This window comes from Fragaria vesca, linkage group LG2 (assembly GCF_000184155.1).
Source record: "Fragaria vesca subsp. vesca linkage group LG2, FraVesHawaii_1.0, whole genome shotgun sequence".
Lineage (NCBI taxonomy): Eukaryota > Viridiplantae > Streptophyta > Magnoliopsida > Rosales > Rosaceae > Fragaria > Fragaria vesca.
In genome coordinates this window covers 17,726,097-17,738,700 of record NC_020492.1, presented here as the reverse complement: position 1 = coordinate 17,738,700, position 12,604 = coordinate 17,726,097, and the positions used below count along the sequence as shown (strand labels likewise).

At 38.3% G+C, this 12,604-nt stretch overlaps 2 protein-coding genes across 2 annotated transcripts; one reads left to right on the top strand and one right to left on the bottom strand.

Moving 5' to 3' along the window:
* Positions 1-535: 535 nt before the first annotated feature.
* Positions 536-6,052, top strand: LOC101296056 (DDB1- and CUL4-associated factor 8-like). Its single transcript, XM_004290704.1, has 6 exons — positions 536-808; positions 899-1,150; positions 1,293-1,436; positions 1,805-2,545; positions 4,959-5,216; positions 5,562-6,052. Exons 1-6 carry the CDS (start codon positions 695-697, stop codon positions 5,733-5,735), a joined length of 1,683 nt encoding a protein of 560 aa, XP_004290752.1. The 5' UTR covers positions 536-694; the 3' UTR covers positions 5,736-6,052.
* Positions 6,053-6,424: 372 nt separating this feature from the next.
* Positions 6,425-11,245, bottom strand: LOC101295772 (hippocampus abundant transcript-like protein 1-like). The gene is made up of 14 exons (XM_004290703.1): positions 10,915-11,245; positions 9,269-9,380; positions 8,840-8,952; positions 8,564-8,686; positions 8,226-8,449; positions 7,990-8,065; positions 7,798-7,884; positions 7,618-7,698; positions 7,464-7,496; positions 7,292-7,345; positions 7,171-7,212; positions 6,980-7,058; positions 6,824-6,894; positions 6,425-6,684 (listed from the first exon to the last, which is right to left on the bottom strand). The coding sequence occupies exons 1-14, from the start codon at positions 11,137-11,139 to the stop codon at positions 6,616-6,618; spliced, it is 1,389 nt and encodes a 462-aa protein (XP_004290751.1). The 5' UTR covers positions 11,140-11,245; the 3' UTR covers positions 6,425-6,615.
* Between the last annotated feature and the right edge of the window lie 1,359 nt (positions 11,246-12,604).

Genomic DNA, 12,604 nt, shown 5'->3' with positions numbered 1-12,604 from the left:
TTGTCTACTGCTTGTAATGAATCGGTGAACTCGAAATATAACCCGAGTTTGGGACATTGTTCCGTGATCATGAGTACATTCCATATGCATTAAGCAAATACAACATGTTATTATTGACACGCATAAATAGTCACAATTAGTTCGCATTAAATACATACAATTTGTTATTGTTGACACGCATAAACAATCATAATTAGTTCTTAACATCAATTACAATCTATAATATCAACTAATTACAATCTATAATATCAACTAACAAAGAGTATTGCTATAAGTATGAGTTTTTAACGACAATAATATTCTTTTGACATAATGGAACTCAGAATTTTAATTTTACTTCAAAAAAAAACAATCATAATCAACATGTCATAACTCATAAGCAAAGGAATCGGGTTGAACACTGTCTTCTACCGGAGGCCCAACCCAAAACACGATCCAGCAGTAACAATCAGTGAGTCACGTCGTGTGTGTGTGTTTTTTTATTTTATATTTTTATATCACAGCCTCAACGTACGTGGAGGCGTGGAGGTGCTTCGAGTGAGGAACAGAAAGAAAGAAAGGACAGAGAGACTGAGAGATAGTCTTCTGTGTTGGGTTCCAACCAAATGCGATCGGATTAGCCTCCCAATACAACAACAAGCTTCTCTTCATTTTTGATTCTCACAGAGTCAGACTCCGATCATCGCCGCCGTCGATGATGAATAAGAGATTGAGAACGAGCACCGATAAACCCGTCGTCAATGTTTGGCAGCGACAGCTCGGCGAGCTCTCTGCCAGAAACTTCGCCCACCGCCTCGGTGGCTCTGAGGTCTCATCTCTTAATCCTCAGAGTTTTCGATTCATGTATCTGTATGTGATTATGAAATTTTGGATTAAGGGTTTTGATATTTGGATTCAGGATCTGGTGCTTCGGCTTGATATCCACGGGAAGCTGAACAAGCATCAAGGGTGTGTGAACACCGTAAGCTTCAATGCAGATGGTGATACTTTGGTTTCAGGTTCTGATGACACGCGGCTTATACTATGGAACTGGGAAACCGGGAAAGTTAACTTGTCATTCGATTCCGGTCATAATAACAATGTTTTCCAAGCAAAGTTCATGCCTTATAGTAACGATCGAAGCATTGTCACTTGTGCTGCTGATGGACAGGTAGTTTAATTTGTTTATCATTCTTCATGAATGCCATCTCAGATTTATCTTAATGATTTAACCATGGATCTACATTCACCATCCTTAACTTGGTTTCTTTTCGTTTTAAAATTATTTAATGATTAGGTTTGATCAATTTTAGGTGAGACATATTCAGATTTCTGAACATGGGCAAGTGGAGAGTTCATTGTTGGCCTCACATACTAGACGCGCTCATAAGTTAGCTATTGAGCCTGGAAGCCCTCATATTTTCTATACCTGTGGTGAAGATGGACTGGTGCTACATGTGAGTTACCAATTTCCTTGCTAGTTTTGTTAATGAATGGTTTGTATCTTTTACTTTTCTTTATGTGGACAAGTCTAAAAAGTGTAATTGTACTTGGAGAATGAGACTTTCTGATCAAAACACTTTGACTGGAGCTCTAAAGATTGACACATGATTTATAATCTGGTCATCCCTTCCTTTAATTTTTGGGATTTTGCATTGACCCCAAATTTCATATATCTGAAGGCTGCTTAGGGCTAGCCTGGAGAAGACAATAATCCATGCTAATCATAACACATGTTGCTGTCATACTTTCCAAATCTAGTCCTTGGCTTTGTTATTTGTGTAATAGGATTCTATAGCAATGTGACTGGGTTATTATTTTACAGTTTGATCTCAGAACTGGGGCTCCCACAAAACTTTTGACATGCCGAGGGCATGATGTTAGAGTGAGGTACAAGCCAGTTGTCAAGCTAAATGCAATTGCAATTGACCCAAGAAATCCAAATCTCTTTGCAGTCGCAGGTTCTGATGAGTATACCCGACTTTTTGATATCCGCAAATATAACTGGGATGGATCATCCGATTTTGGTCAGCCTACAAACTACTTCTGCCCACCACATTTGATTGGTAATGACCAAGTTGGAATTACAGGCTTGGCCTTTTCAGAACAAAGTGAGCTTCTTGTATCATATAATGACGAGTTCATCTATCTTTTTACACGAGAAATGGGGTTAGGACCTAATCCTCCCATTTCTATGAGTAGTGATGGAAGTGAAATGAGTGATGATCCCAAGTCTAAAGCATCTCCATCATCCATGGATACTGATGAAAAAACCGTTCCTCAAGTTTACAAGGGTCACATGAACTCTGAGACTGTGAAAGGTGTGAACTTCTTTGGGCCGAATTGCGAGTATGTTGTGAGTGGGTCTGACTGTGGGAGGATATTCATATGGAAAAAAAAGGGCGGGGAATTGATTCGTGTCATGGAAGGAGATAAGCATGTGGTAAACTGTATCGAGTCTCATCCTCACACCATGGTACTTGCAAGCAGTGGAATTGAGCATGACATTAAGATGTGGACTCCCAAGGCTCTAGAGAGAGCTCCCCTGCCTCAGAACATTGAACAGGTATGCTTTGTTATCCCAAGCTGTTTATTTATTTGTATAATCTCAGTATGGTTTATAATGTTGCTCATCCAACGTTCTCCTGGGAGTCCTGGTGCTTATACATCCCTAGTTTTGAGCTTAGATGGGATGGTGGCCCTGAAGATTAGATCTCTGCTCTTCAGGGGCAGGTAGAATAAAATGGGGGTGAAATGGGAGTTGAGGAGGGTATGATAAGCATTAGATGTTGGTTATGAATATATGATGTGTCCTTGTGTGTGTTTGCTCAAAAGACAAAAATTTAACATATTAACTGTTTTTAGTGATTTAGTTCTTGTATATAATTGGAGGTTCCTAGCTCTTTGGCCCATTATTGTGTTTCTCCACCACCAACATTGCTTAGAGATTTAGGTGGTTCTGGGTCTTTTAAAGATAACATAGAAAGGTGAGTTCGGGAAGCATGAGTAGGTAGCTCAATGCTCACCCATCTAGGTAGTCCTATAACCTCCCATATGTATGCTATGTTGATACTGGGATCTTAGTGAGTGAAAGATAAGTGGATATGTATAGGACAATATTCATGACACGAAAAGCTATAGCAGAGGAACTAATTTCTCTGCTGTTGCTTGTTTGGTAAAGGGCGCGATACCTGGCCGATTAATATGGTACACTATTGGTGATGAGGATGAGGATGATGAATATTCTTATGACGACTATATGTTTGATGACGAGAACGATGAAGATGACGAAGACGAGGATGATGATGATGATAGTGATGATCAGGACGAGGATGACGATGATAGTGATGATCAGGACGAGGATGACGATGATAGTGATGGTGGAAATGTTTTGAATGAAAGTGGCAGAAACTGTGAAGATGATGATGCTAACAATCGTGATAGTTTCCTTGATGGTTATGATCTACACTAATGATGATATGGTTTTACACTTTCCTGTCCAGCAGAAACCCAAGGCTAAGAACTGGATGTACCGCTTATCGCCTCATGAATTGATGCATCTATTGTCAACTCAAATGCGGTGGGCAAGCCGAGAGCACAGTGGGGAAAGCTCATCAACAGATCTAGAGCTAATACTGACATTAGATGCCAACAATGGAGATTCTTCAGGAGATGAAGATGACGACAATGACAACTCCAGCCAAGAGGATTTTGTTTTCTGAGTGGCAAGCATTCTCAATTGTACATAATTTAGGATCAAGTGTTATTTCTTGTTACTTACGGGGATTGCAAACTCTTTTGTCTCTGGTAATAACTTATAAATATTATTTCTATTACTTTCGTGTCTCTTATTCTTCGCTGTGCCAAATTATGGGATTTTGTTTAGAAGGGGTTTTGGAAATAAGCCAAGCTGAGAGGCTTATTCTCACATCCGTACATTTACTCAAAAGTAGATACAAAACACGAAAAGGGAGGACACTAACCAAATGTGATTGACATAACCAAAGCTATCACATTCTTAATAATCAGATGTTCTTCGACATAGACAAATTTAGCAGTGTCATATTGTAGCATATGGTAACACTATTTGCTTAATTGGGCCTCCGAGAGGCCCTGGCCAGAGGAGCTATCCTCCCCCGCGATATTTATTTTATCTCAGAAACGACTTAATCAATCGCTCTTTTTCATCTCAAAATTCTGAATTGATCAATCTGTGTTGTTGTTCAAATCGAATCACCATGGAAACCCTAACGACCTCCTCCTCCTCTTCTCCCTTCTCCATCTTCTCCCCCCGAAAATCCGTCTCCTTCAGACCCTTTCACCTCCCACTCGCTTCCAAAGGTAAATCATTCATCTTCTTCTTTTCGTTTCCCATCAAATTATTTTCGATTTTGATTTTGAATGGGTTTGTAAATTTTCGGTTTCAGGAAACGAAAATGGCTCCAATCCTCCTCAGTCGGACTCCAAAGAAATCAAGAACCTTCCGGTTCTCAGTAATCGCCACCTTTCCCTTTCTCCACTCTCCAAGGTACTCTTAATTTTTTTGCTTTGAGATATTGAGCCAAACATGAAACTGAAGAAAAGAAAAGCTGCACAAAATCACGAAAGGGTCGAATTCACTGCTGCTTTAGCTAGATATTTTTGTAGGTAAATTATTTGAACCAAAACAGACAGTTGGAGTTGTATAGAAAGGGAAGAGGATAGTGCTTGTTCTCCAATACGACAGTTGATTTCTGTAGGTTGTTGAGCCGAATTGAACTCTGTAGTGAAATCAAAATGTTTTTGTTTCAATCCTATGATTGAATTCTGTACATCTATTATTTTGTATTGAGTTAGATGTCATTTTCTCTGTAAGATTCAACAAAGATGCAATATATGGGTTTTGGTTGCGGATATATGGTAATGTTGGGAGCTGACAGTAATGTTATTTTATTGTGCTACCTCTTATGTGTTGAATGACATTACAAAAATACTTGTAGGATGCGGCAATGGGATTGGTGATGGGTGCTGCAACAGGAAGAGGCTGGACTACAGGTTCTGGGATGGAAGGGCCTCCTACTCCTGCAGGGATCGACTCCCGATCAAGTACTGAGAATGTCTCCACTTTTCCTTGGTCTCTCTTTACAAAATCGCCTCGCCGTAGAATGCTTGTAGCTTTCACATGCAACATTTGTGGGCAGCGGACAACTCGGGCAATCAATCCCCATGCATTCACTGATGGCACTGTCTTTGTGCAGGTAATTTAGGATTTAAACATGTAGCTCAATACTGAGTTGATTATCAGTCAAAAATTATTACATTCTGGTTTCAGTATGATTTTAGGAGGGAAATGAGGAAAGAGAGATTAATTAGAATATAGAATTTCTAATAATGTTATTGGGCTGCGAGTATTAAATTTGAATGAACGGTAATACTTCACTCGGTATCTTTGGCTGATGATTTGTTCAGTAATTGAGGAAAATATGAAAAGATGTAAAATTTATTTCGTTAAGATAAGCTTTGAAAGTATTCTGATGGGCGGCAGTAAACGAAAAGCAGTTAACGGTTTTTAATGACTGCATGTTTGCTTTCTTGTTCTGTAGTGTTGTGGATGCAATGCCTTTCATAAGCTCGTGGATAATCTGAACCTGTTTCATGAGATGAAGTGCTATGTGAGCCCAGGCTTTGATTACAAAGGCAATGGTTGGGATGCTGTTAACTTCAAATATCTGGAAATGGAAGATGATGATGATGATGAAATATTTCCATTCCAATGAGGTGGATGGACCACCTATCGAGTATGTATATTCTGCGCTGATGTATTGGGGATATTTAGCTTAGTTGTCTTGTATATGTCACTATCTGGTTACATTTTGATATTTAGCATTGGAATATCTGGGTATTTATATAGCTTACTAAGAAATGTTTGAATGGGTGAAAAAGCTTATTACAAATGATTCTTATTTGGAGCTTATGTATAGTGATGGTAATAAGTTTCTAACAATGCAAACTTGAGTGCAATGCCTGAACTTGCAAGCTTATTCACATATTCATAACTCTTGGCACAATGGTGATGAGATACTATCTGATTGAAAATTAGTATTTGGACACTACAAAGTTTTTTAATTATTGTAGTTGGATACATGTTTTCTGTTCAGGAGGAATGCAGTTGTTGATTTGTGAGATGGATTATTCTAATTGGGAGATCCTTCATACCTTAATACTTCATCCTAATCTGTTGTCGAACTAATGAGGAGCCGTCTGCTCTATTATGTTTGTCTAAACCATGAATCTAGTTGGATCTACATACCCAAGTACCAAAAGATGCACACATAATCTGTCGGGACAGTTTCCCAGTTGTTATTTCTTTCAGGGGTCGAGTTATTCTCTCCCATTTTTATACCAACGACAAAACCTCATGAGAGTAGCCACATTGGAGAATATATAATTCAAAAGAGAATTATCATGTGGCATTACAATAAGACGGTATAAATGATTCTCATTTTAACCCATATACTTGGATAGCCATGCTATGGAGTTTACACAAGGATCAAGCCAACTATAATAAACTGACAGCTCTCTGTTTCTCTCATCATTCCTTCTGTATTTGATGACAGGGTTCCATCAGATCAAACTGTAGGTGAAAATATCTGTATTCTAGGCTACACTGTGACTTGAAATAGGAGGAGAAGCCCTTATCATAGTACTCAGAATTAATGCAATGACCTGCACACAGAAGTGTTATATGTCAAGCAGTTCATACATAATATAATAGGTAAACGTTTTCTGTTTCATCTGCTGTTCATAGTGTTTGAACTTGTGAATTATATTTTTGTGTCTTAATTCTGCATTAGTTCACTCTTACCGTTGCAAGTCCAAGGCACATAATACTGAAGCCGGGGAAATTGAACGGTGCATCTTCAGACAAAAATAAAGCTGTACAGTAGGAAAACTTGTCAAACGAAGACATTTACTTCCCAGAAAAGAGTAAAAGACAGAATCAAAAAATATCATCATGTACCTGTCAAAGGGCTAAAAACTAATGGAGAAACAATGTTGGCAAAAGAACTTATGCCTGCCATGCATCCTTGAGCCTTTCCCTGATATCAGTTTTACTTCTTCAATTAAGCTGAATAATAGTAATTACGATACATTGTGCAGATCTTTCTTATATTAAAACTGAAGATCCTATTAAGTAAACTGTAGAACCACCTGCTCAGTTGGTCCAACTTGTTTTGATGCAATGCTGCGAATCTGTCGGTCACAAAAGTTTACTGTCAGCCATAGTCATTCAACCTACAGAACTTAGCTTTTTATCAAGGAAAAAACCTACCGTTGGTTGTGCTAATAAGCCAAAAGAAGAAAACACAGTCGCTGCATAAGGAACCTGCAGCATTGAAAAATTAAGTCAAGAAAGAATACTTTGGACGTGAGGAAAGATGTAGTGAAACAAACATGTGAATCGTGTTTAAGGATGTTGCGAGTGTGCAAAGACCAAAGTTTACCCAAGGTGCCCAAGCGACACTATTTAGAAACATCTGCATAGTTTGTAAAACCAGACACGGGTCAGCGATACTAATTTCAAAAAAGGAAAATGTAATGACACAATAAATTAGCAAGGTGAATGGAAAGGTGGAAGAGTTAAAGCTAAGTGCATACACTGATACAGCTCAGTAAGAGCCCAAATGACAGCATGCTTTCCTCTCGAATTCTAGGTGCCAACAGCGGCATGAAAACCATCTGCATTTAGACATTAGCAAATTAAAGAACTAAAAGTGGGAGAAGCTGAAGACTAATGTGTGTCTGTGTGCAGCAGCACAAGTTTCAGGTGTAACTAACCTGTGATATGGCTCCTGATATCCCCACAAGGAGCAATATATCAGCAAACTGATTTTTGTCGAATTGAAAACGAGCCTTAAGGAAATACTGCATGGTTTGGAAACTTGACAATCATTAATAGGGGATTCCGGGATCTTTGACCAACAATTATCAATTAAAAAGAATGCAATCACGAAGTTGGGAAAAACATACCAGGACAGTAGCTTGCATGCCACCTTCTGCTAGGCTCTGAAAGAAGGTAATAATCCCAGCTTGTGACAGGGTCTTACTGCAACAGATACATGGTTTTACTCAAGTACACACTAAAGAGGGTAAGTAAACAAACATATCCTTACACAACTACGTACACAAGTAACCGTCACGGTAATTGCTTGATCTGAACTATCCAGAAATTATATCTTAAGCATCACTGCTATACAAACTCTTACCTACTCCTAAGTAAGCCAAAAAGATCAGCAGCTGATGGCATCTTCTTAAATGCAACTTTTGTTTTTGGAGTGTAATCGTCATCATCTGTGATTCGCTCTAGTACTGGTTCTGATCCTTTCAAGATAGGCTGGCTCAAAGAACTATCCCCATGATCTGATAGCCTGCTTTCTTTGAGAAAAATTCTCATGTAAACGGCCGCCATCATTGATCCTAAGGCAGCAACCTAACCACGATATATGTAATTATGTATACAAAATTACAAGTAGTAATTGAAAGCCAGATGTTGATTTGGTTTGAGAAATTAGGGGTTGGTGGCAAGTAGAGAGGAAGTTAAAACCTGAAATGTTAAGGAAGTGGGGAGGAAACGAGCTACTAAAGTTCCACATACAAATGATGCGGAGGTAAACCCAGCTAGAATTCCAAATGTAGATACTCTTTCTTTCTCTGGAATGTTGTCTGCCTGAAAGTAAGAAATTAAATTAGATATATGGTTCGACAGTGGATGTAGAATCCCGTGACATTATGCATTGTAATGCGACTCAACATCAGTACATTACCAAGGTAGCTAGGTTCTGTAGGTTCTATAGTTTCATGGTGTTGGATATGGACATACCAGATAAGCGAGGGCGAGGCAGTTGACGCTGCCTTCACATGTCATGGCTGTTAGGGTCCTCAGCAGATAGAAAGCATAGAAGAAGTTGGTCTCCTGGCTATATGCCAATATTGCTGCACGACAAAAGAAGATTCCAGCAAGAGATATAAACTTACAGTAGATATTTAGTTGTAGGGAAGAAAATTAGAAAATGATTCAACACACAAGACAATAGGTAAGCGGACATGGATACTAATCCAAACAACTTTCTGATACATTGAAGTGGAGAAATTGTGAAGCTGGAATCAGTTGAACAAAATATCAATGGCAATCAGTGATCGAGTCCCAAATCTCATAGACATTGGTCCAAAAACATGTAGAACAGTAGAACAGCACCAACTAAAAGCAATGAAATCATTAAGCAAAAGGAAATTAGGCAAGCAAAAGTACCTAGTGGGATAATGGATAGTGTCAATGGGAATGTGAGCAGAGCTTTCCTTCCATAGAGGTCCGACAGGTTCCCAATTACCGGATTCATCACAACCGTTCCCATGCCTATCATCTGCGACGTCGCAGATATATATATAATGCAGATTTACTGGTAATCGGATGGTTACATAATTTTTAACCTAAGAACTTGAATTTATGAACGTACAAAGACTTGTCCATGATACTGATGATAGTGACTTGAACGTTAACCTTGACAGATTTGTTTGGTTGCAAGAAGAATGGAGGATATAGGAGATGTGTAATTTTAGACGCTTCACGTCTAAGACAAAAGTCATCAAGGATGGGATATAAATAACTTGGTCGACAATGAACACACACATGCACGGTCATGGACGGAACATTTGGTTGGTATTACCTTATGAAATTTAGGTAGGGAGCTGAGTGTAGAGGATGTAGACAAATTCTGGGTTTGCAAGCTTCAATTTTTGTACACACATTCGACTAAGAACACGTTAACCGTAAGTAATTGTTTTAGTCCTACACACAACTTGCAATCTTATACATTTATGTCGATTGTCGATAGCCCTTTTGTTTTCTATTGGAAAGGACGTCGACAGCTTTATCAAGTGAAGCTGTGAGAGTTCTGTTATGCTTTGGAGAGACATTTTTAGTAATTTATCAGAAAAAGAAAAATTATTGTTCACAAATGATAAATATGGAAAAAAAAAAACCCTATTATCCTTTTGGTCTATTGGCAAATTGTCATCAGTAGCAGAAGTTCATGAGCTCAACTCTCAGAACACTGTTGTAACAAATTTCACAACCCCGAAAAATATTACAACTAATTTTCACCGATTACAACTATATTTCACCAGTTTTCGATCGCTGAAGCACAGAATATGTTGTCCACTTCTAATTTTATTTTGACAAAAATTAAACCACGCGTGTAAAGAGGCTTTCTATTAGAGATCAAGAGATAAAATTTACTGTAGTAAAATTACCCCAAACTAAAATTGTAGAGTAGAGGACCTTCTGTTGTTGTTGATCTCCCATTCTCCCTCCTAAAAATTGGCTAAAATAGAGACATCAATAGCTGAATACCACCCCAAGATTTGAGGAGAGAAAGTGACTTATAGTCCACTGATTAACCAAACTGATTAACTAATTATTTATGTTAAAAGTAAGTTTTCTTATAAATTTTTTTGCTTGTTTTTTGTTTATGTTTTTCTTTCTTAAAAGTGTTATTTGTTTAAGGCTTTTTTTTTATTTTTTATTGAAGTTCTTTGTTTAAGTTAAGGGAGCATTCTTATTTCACATCACAAATATTTTCTATTGTTTGGGAAGAAGATGGAAAACCTTAATATATTATTATACTTGGTAGTTGAAATCAAAACCAAAAATTCGAATCAAAAGTTTTACAGGGCCGGCTAGCTAGAAAATTGCTAATTTTCTCGGCAAAAGTGTATAAACTGTAAAATTTACTTTGGAATGTATGTTTGGAATTATCAACTGAAAGGTGAATTTAACATTAAGTAGTCAAATAATTAAGGGAAAGAGAATGAAAGATGATGAACTCCTCCTTTGATTAAAAAAAAACACTCCTAATTTAGAATATACAGGAAAGCATCACACTTGCAGGGACGTACCGCTTGTTGAAACCCAGTGAGGTAAATGGCAAGAGAGCAGCTTTCCCGACCGGGGCAAACAGCCGCGATGGTGACGTCGGTTATGGCCGGAAAAACCAAGAAAGTCGAAAACGAAGAGAGGAACACCGTCACGAAAAGGTGCACCAACTCTCTCTTCTTCATCGTCCCTGCAGCTTTCATCTCTTCACCTCCACAACTCGATCTGCACAGACTATCCGCCTCCATCTATATATCTTTAATCAGATCAACGTTCTACGAAGGAACAATATTTAAGCTAGTCTTAAATAATGCTTTGCCTGCTGTATATGAAACGTTAAGATATTTTCTCTGTGTATGGAGAGACTTTATGGCTTTTGCTTTTTATTAGTCTCTCCTGGTTTGTAGTCTACCTCGAGAGGGAGAGAGACAGGCATGGAGAGAGTGGAAGTGTGGGGGGTGTACGTGGAAGTAGGAGTGGAAGCTAGTGGTGGGGTGTTTAAAAATTTTTGAACTGACCTGTCCAAGAAAAGAGCAAACATGAGACTTAATTTATTATTGTTGATGCAAAAGTTGCTATCGTACGTATGTTGCTTCTAGCTCATTCCTAAGTGTAAATTGACTCATCAACCGATTGATGAATGATCAACTCACTCATCCTTTGATAAAGCTAATTAACAAATTTGTCGACAAGTTAATAATAGATTCCATGCCGCCTCCTCTCCGACCCTAGCGAGAGACAGATCGAGCCTCCCTGTCCCGGTGGCGTTCTTCAACGCCGTCATCACCCTGAGGGTCAACCACAAATTAGGCTTTTTTAGAACTCATTTCTCTCTAAAATTAAATTTTGCGGACTTATTTTCCCTCCTAGTTTGAACATAAAAAACTTAGGTTTTTTTTATGGGTATCGCATTTATCATTACATAAGAGTTTGGGACTGTTGATGTGGTTATCTGACAAGAAATACTTTTGGTGGGTCCCAAGCAGGATATGTCAGCAAACAGATACGGTGACGGAAAATGGTCTCCGGCCTTTCGTCGGTAGCGAAAATAAAGTTTGGGTACCGTATTAGTAGTTTTAAAAAATGTAGATACCACTTTAACTGTGTAACAAAAATTTAGGGACCGATGCAGAAATTTCCGCTTTTCTTCTCATAACTCTTGGTACAATGGCAATGAGATACTGTCAATAATGAAAATTAGTATTTGGGCACTGCCAAGTTTTTTATTATTATTGTAGTTGCGTGGGAGATCCTTCATACCTTAAAACTTCATCCTAATCGGTCGTCAAACGGATGAGGAGCCATCTGCACTATTATGTTATTCAGGGGTCAAGTTATTCTCTCACATTTTCCAAAAATATTGTGCAACAAAATTATAATGAAATGGACATAAAAGCAACTGTCAAGCTAATTAAACTACTTGGAAAACTATAAAAGCTCATGAGTAGCCACACTGGAGAATATATTGTCCAAATTATCTTGTAGAATTACAAGAAGATGGGGTAAAAAAATTCTCACTAATTGACCCTTATGCGAGAACAGCCATGCTACATATAATTTACCTAGGGATCGAGCCAACTATACTAAACTGACCTAGCTAATATCCAAGTGCAAGATACACCATATTAGCTTTGAAAGACCTGCTGGTTACAAGCCCTCCCATATGGAGAAATACTGAAGCATGTGTTCAAAATAGCTTTCTCTCTCTCTCTC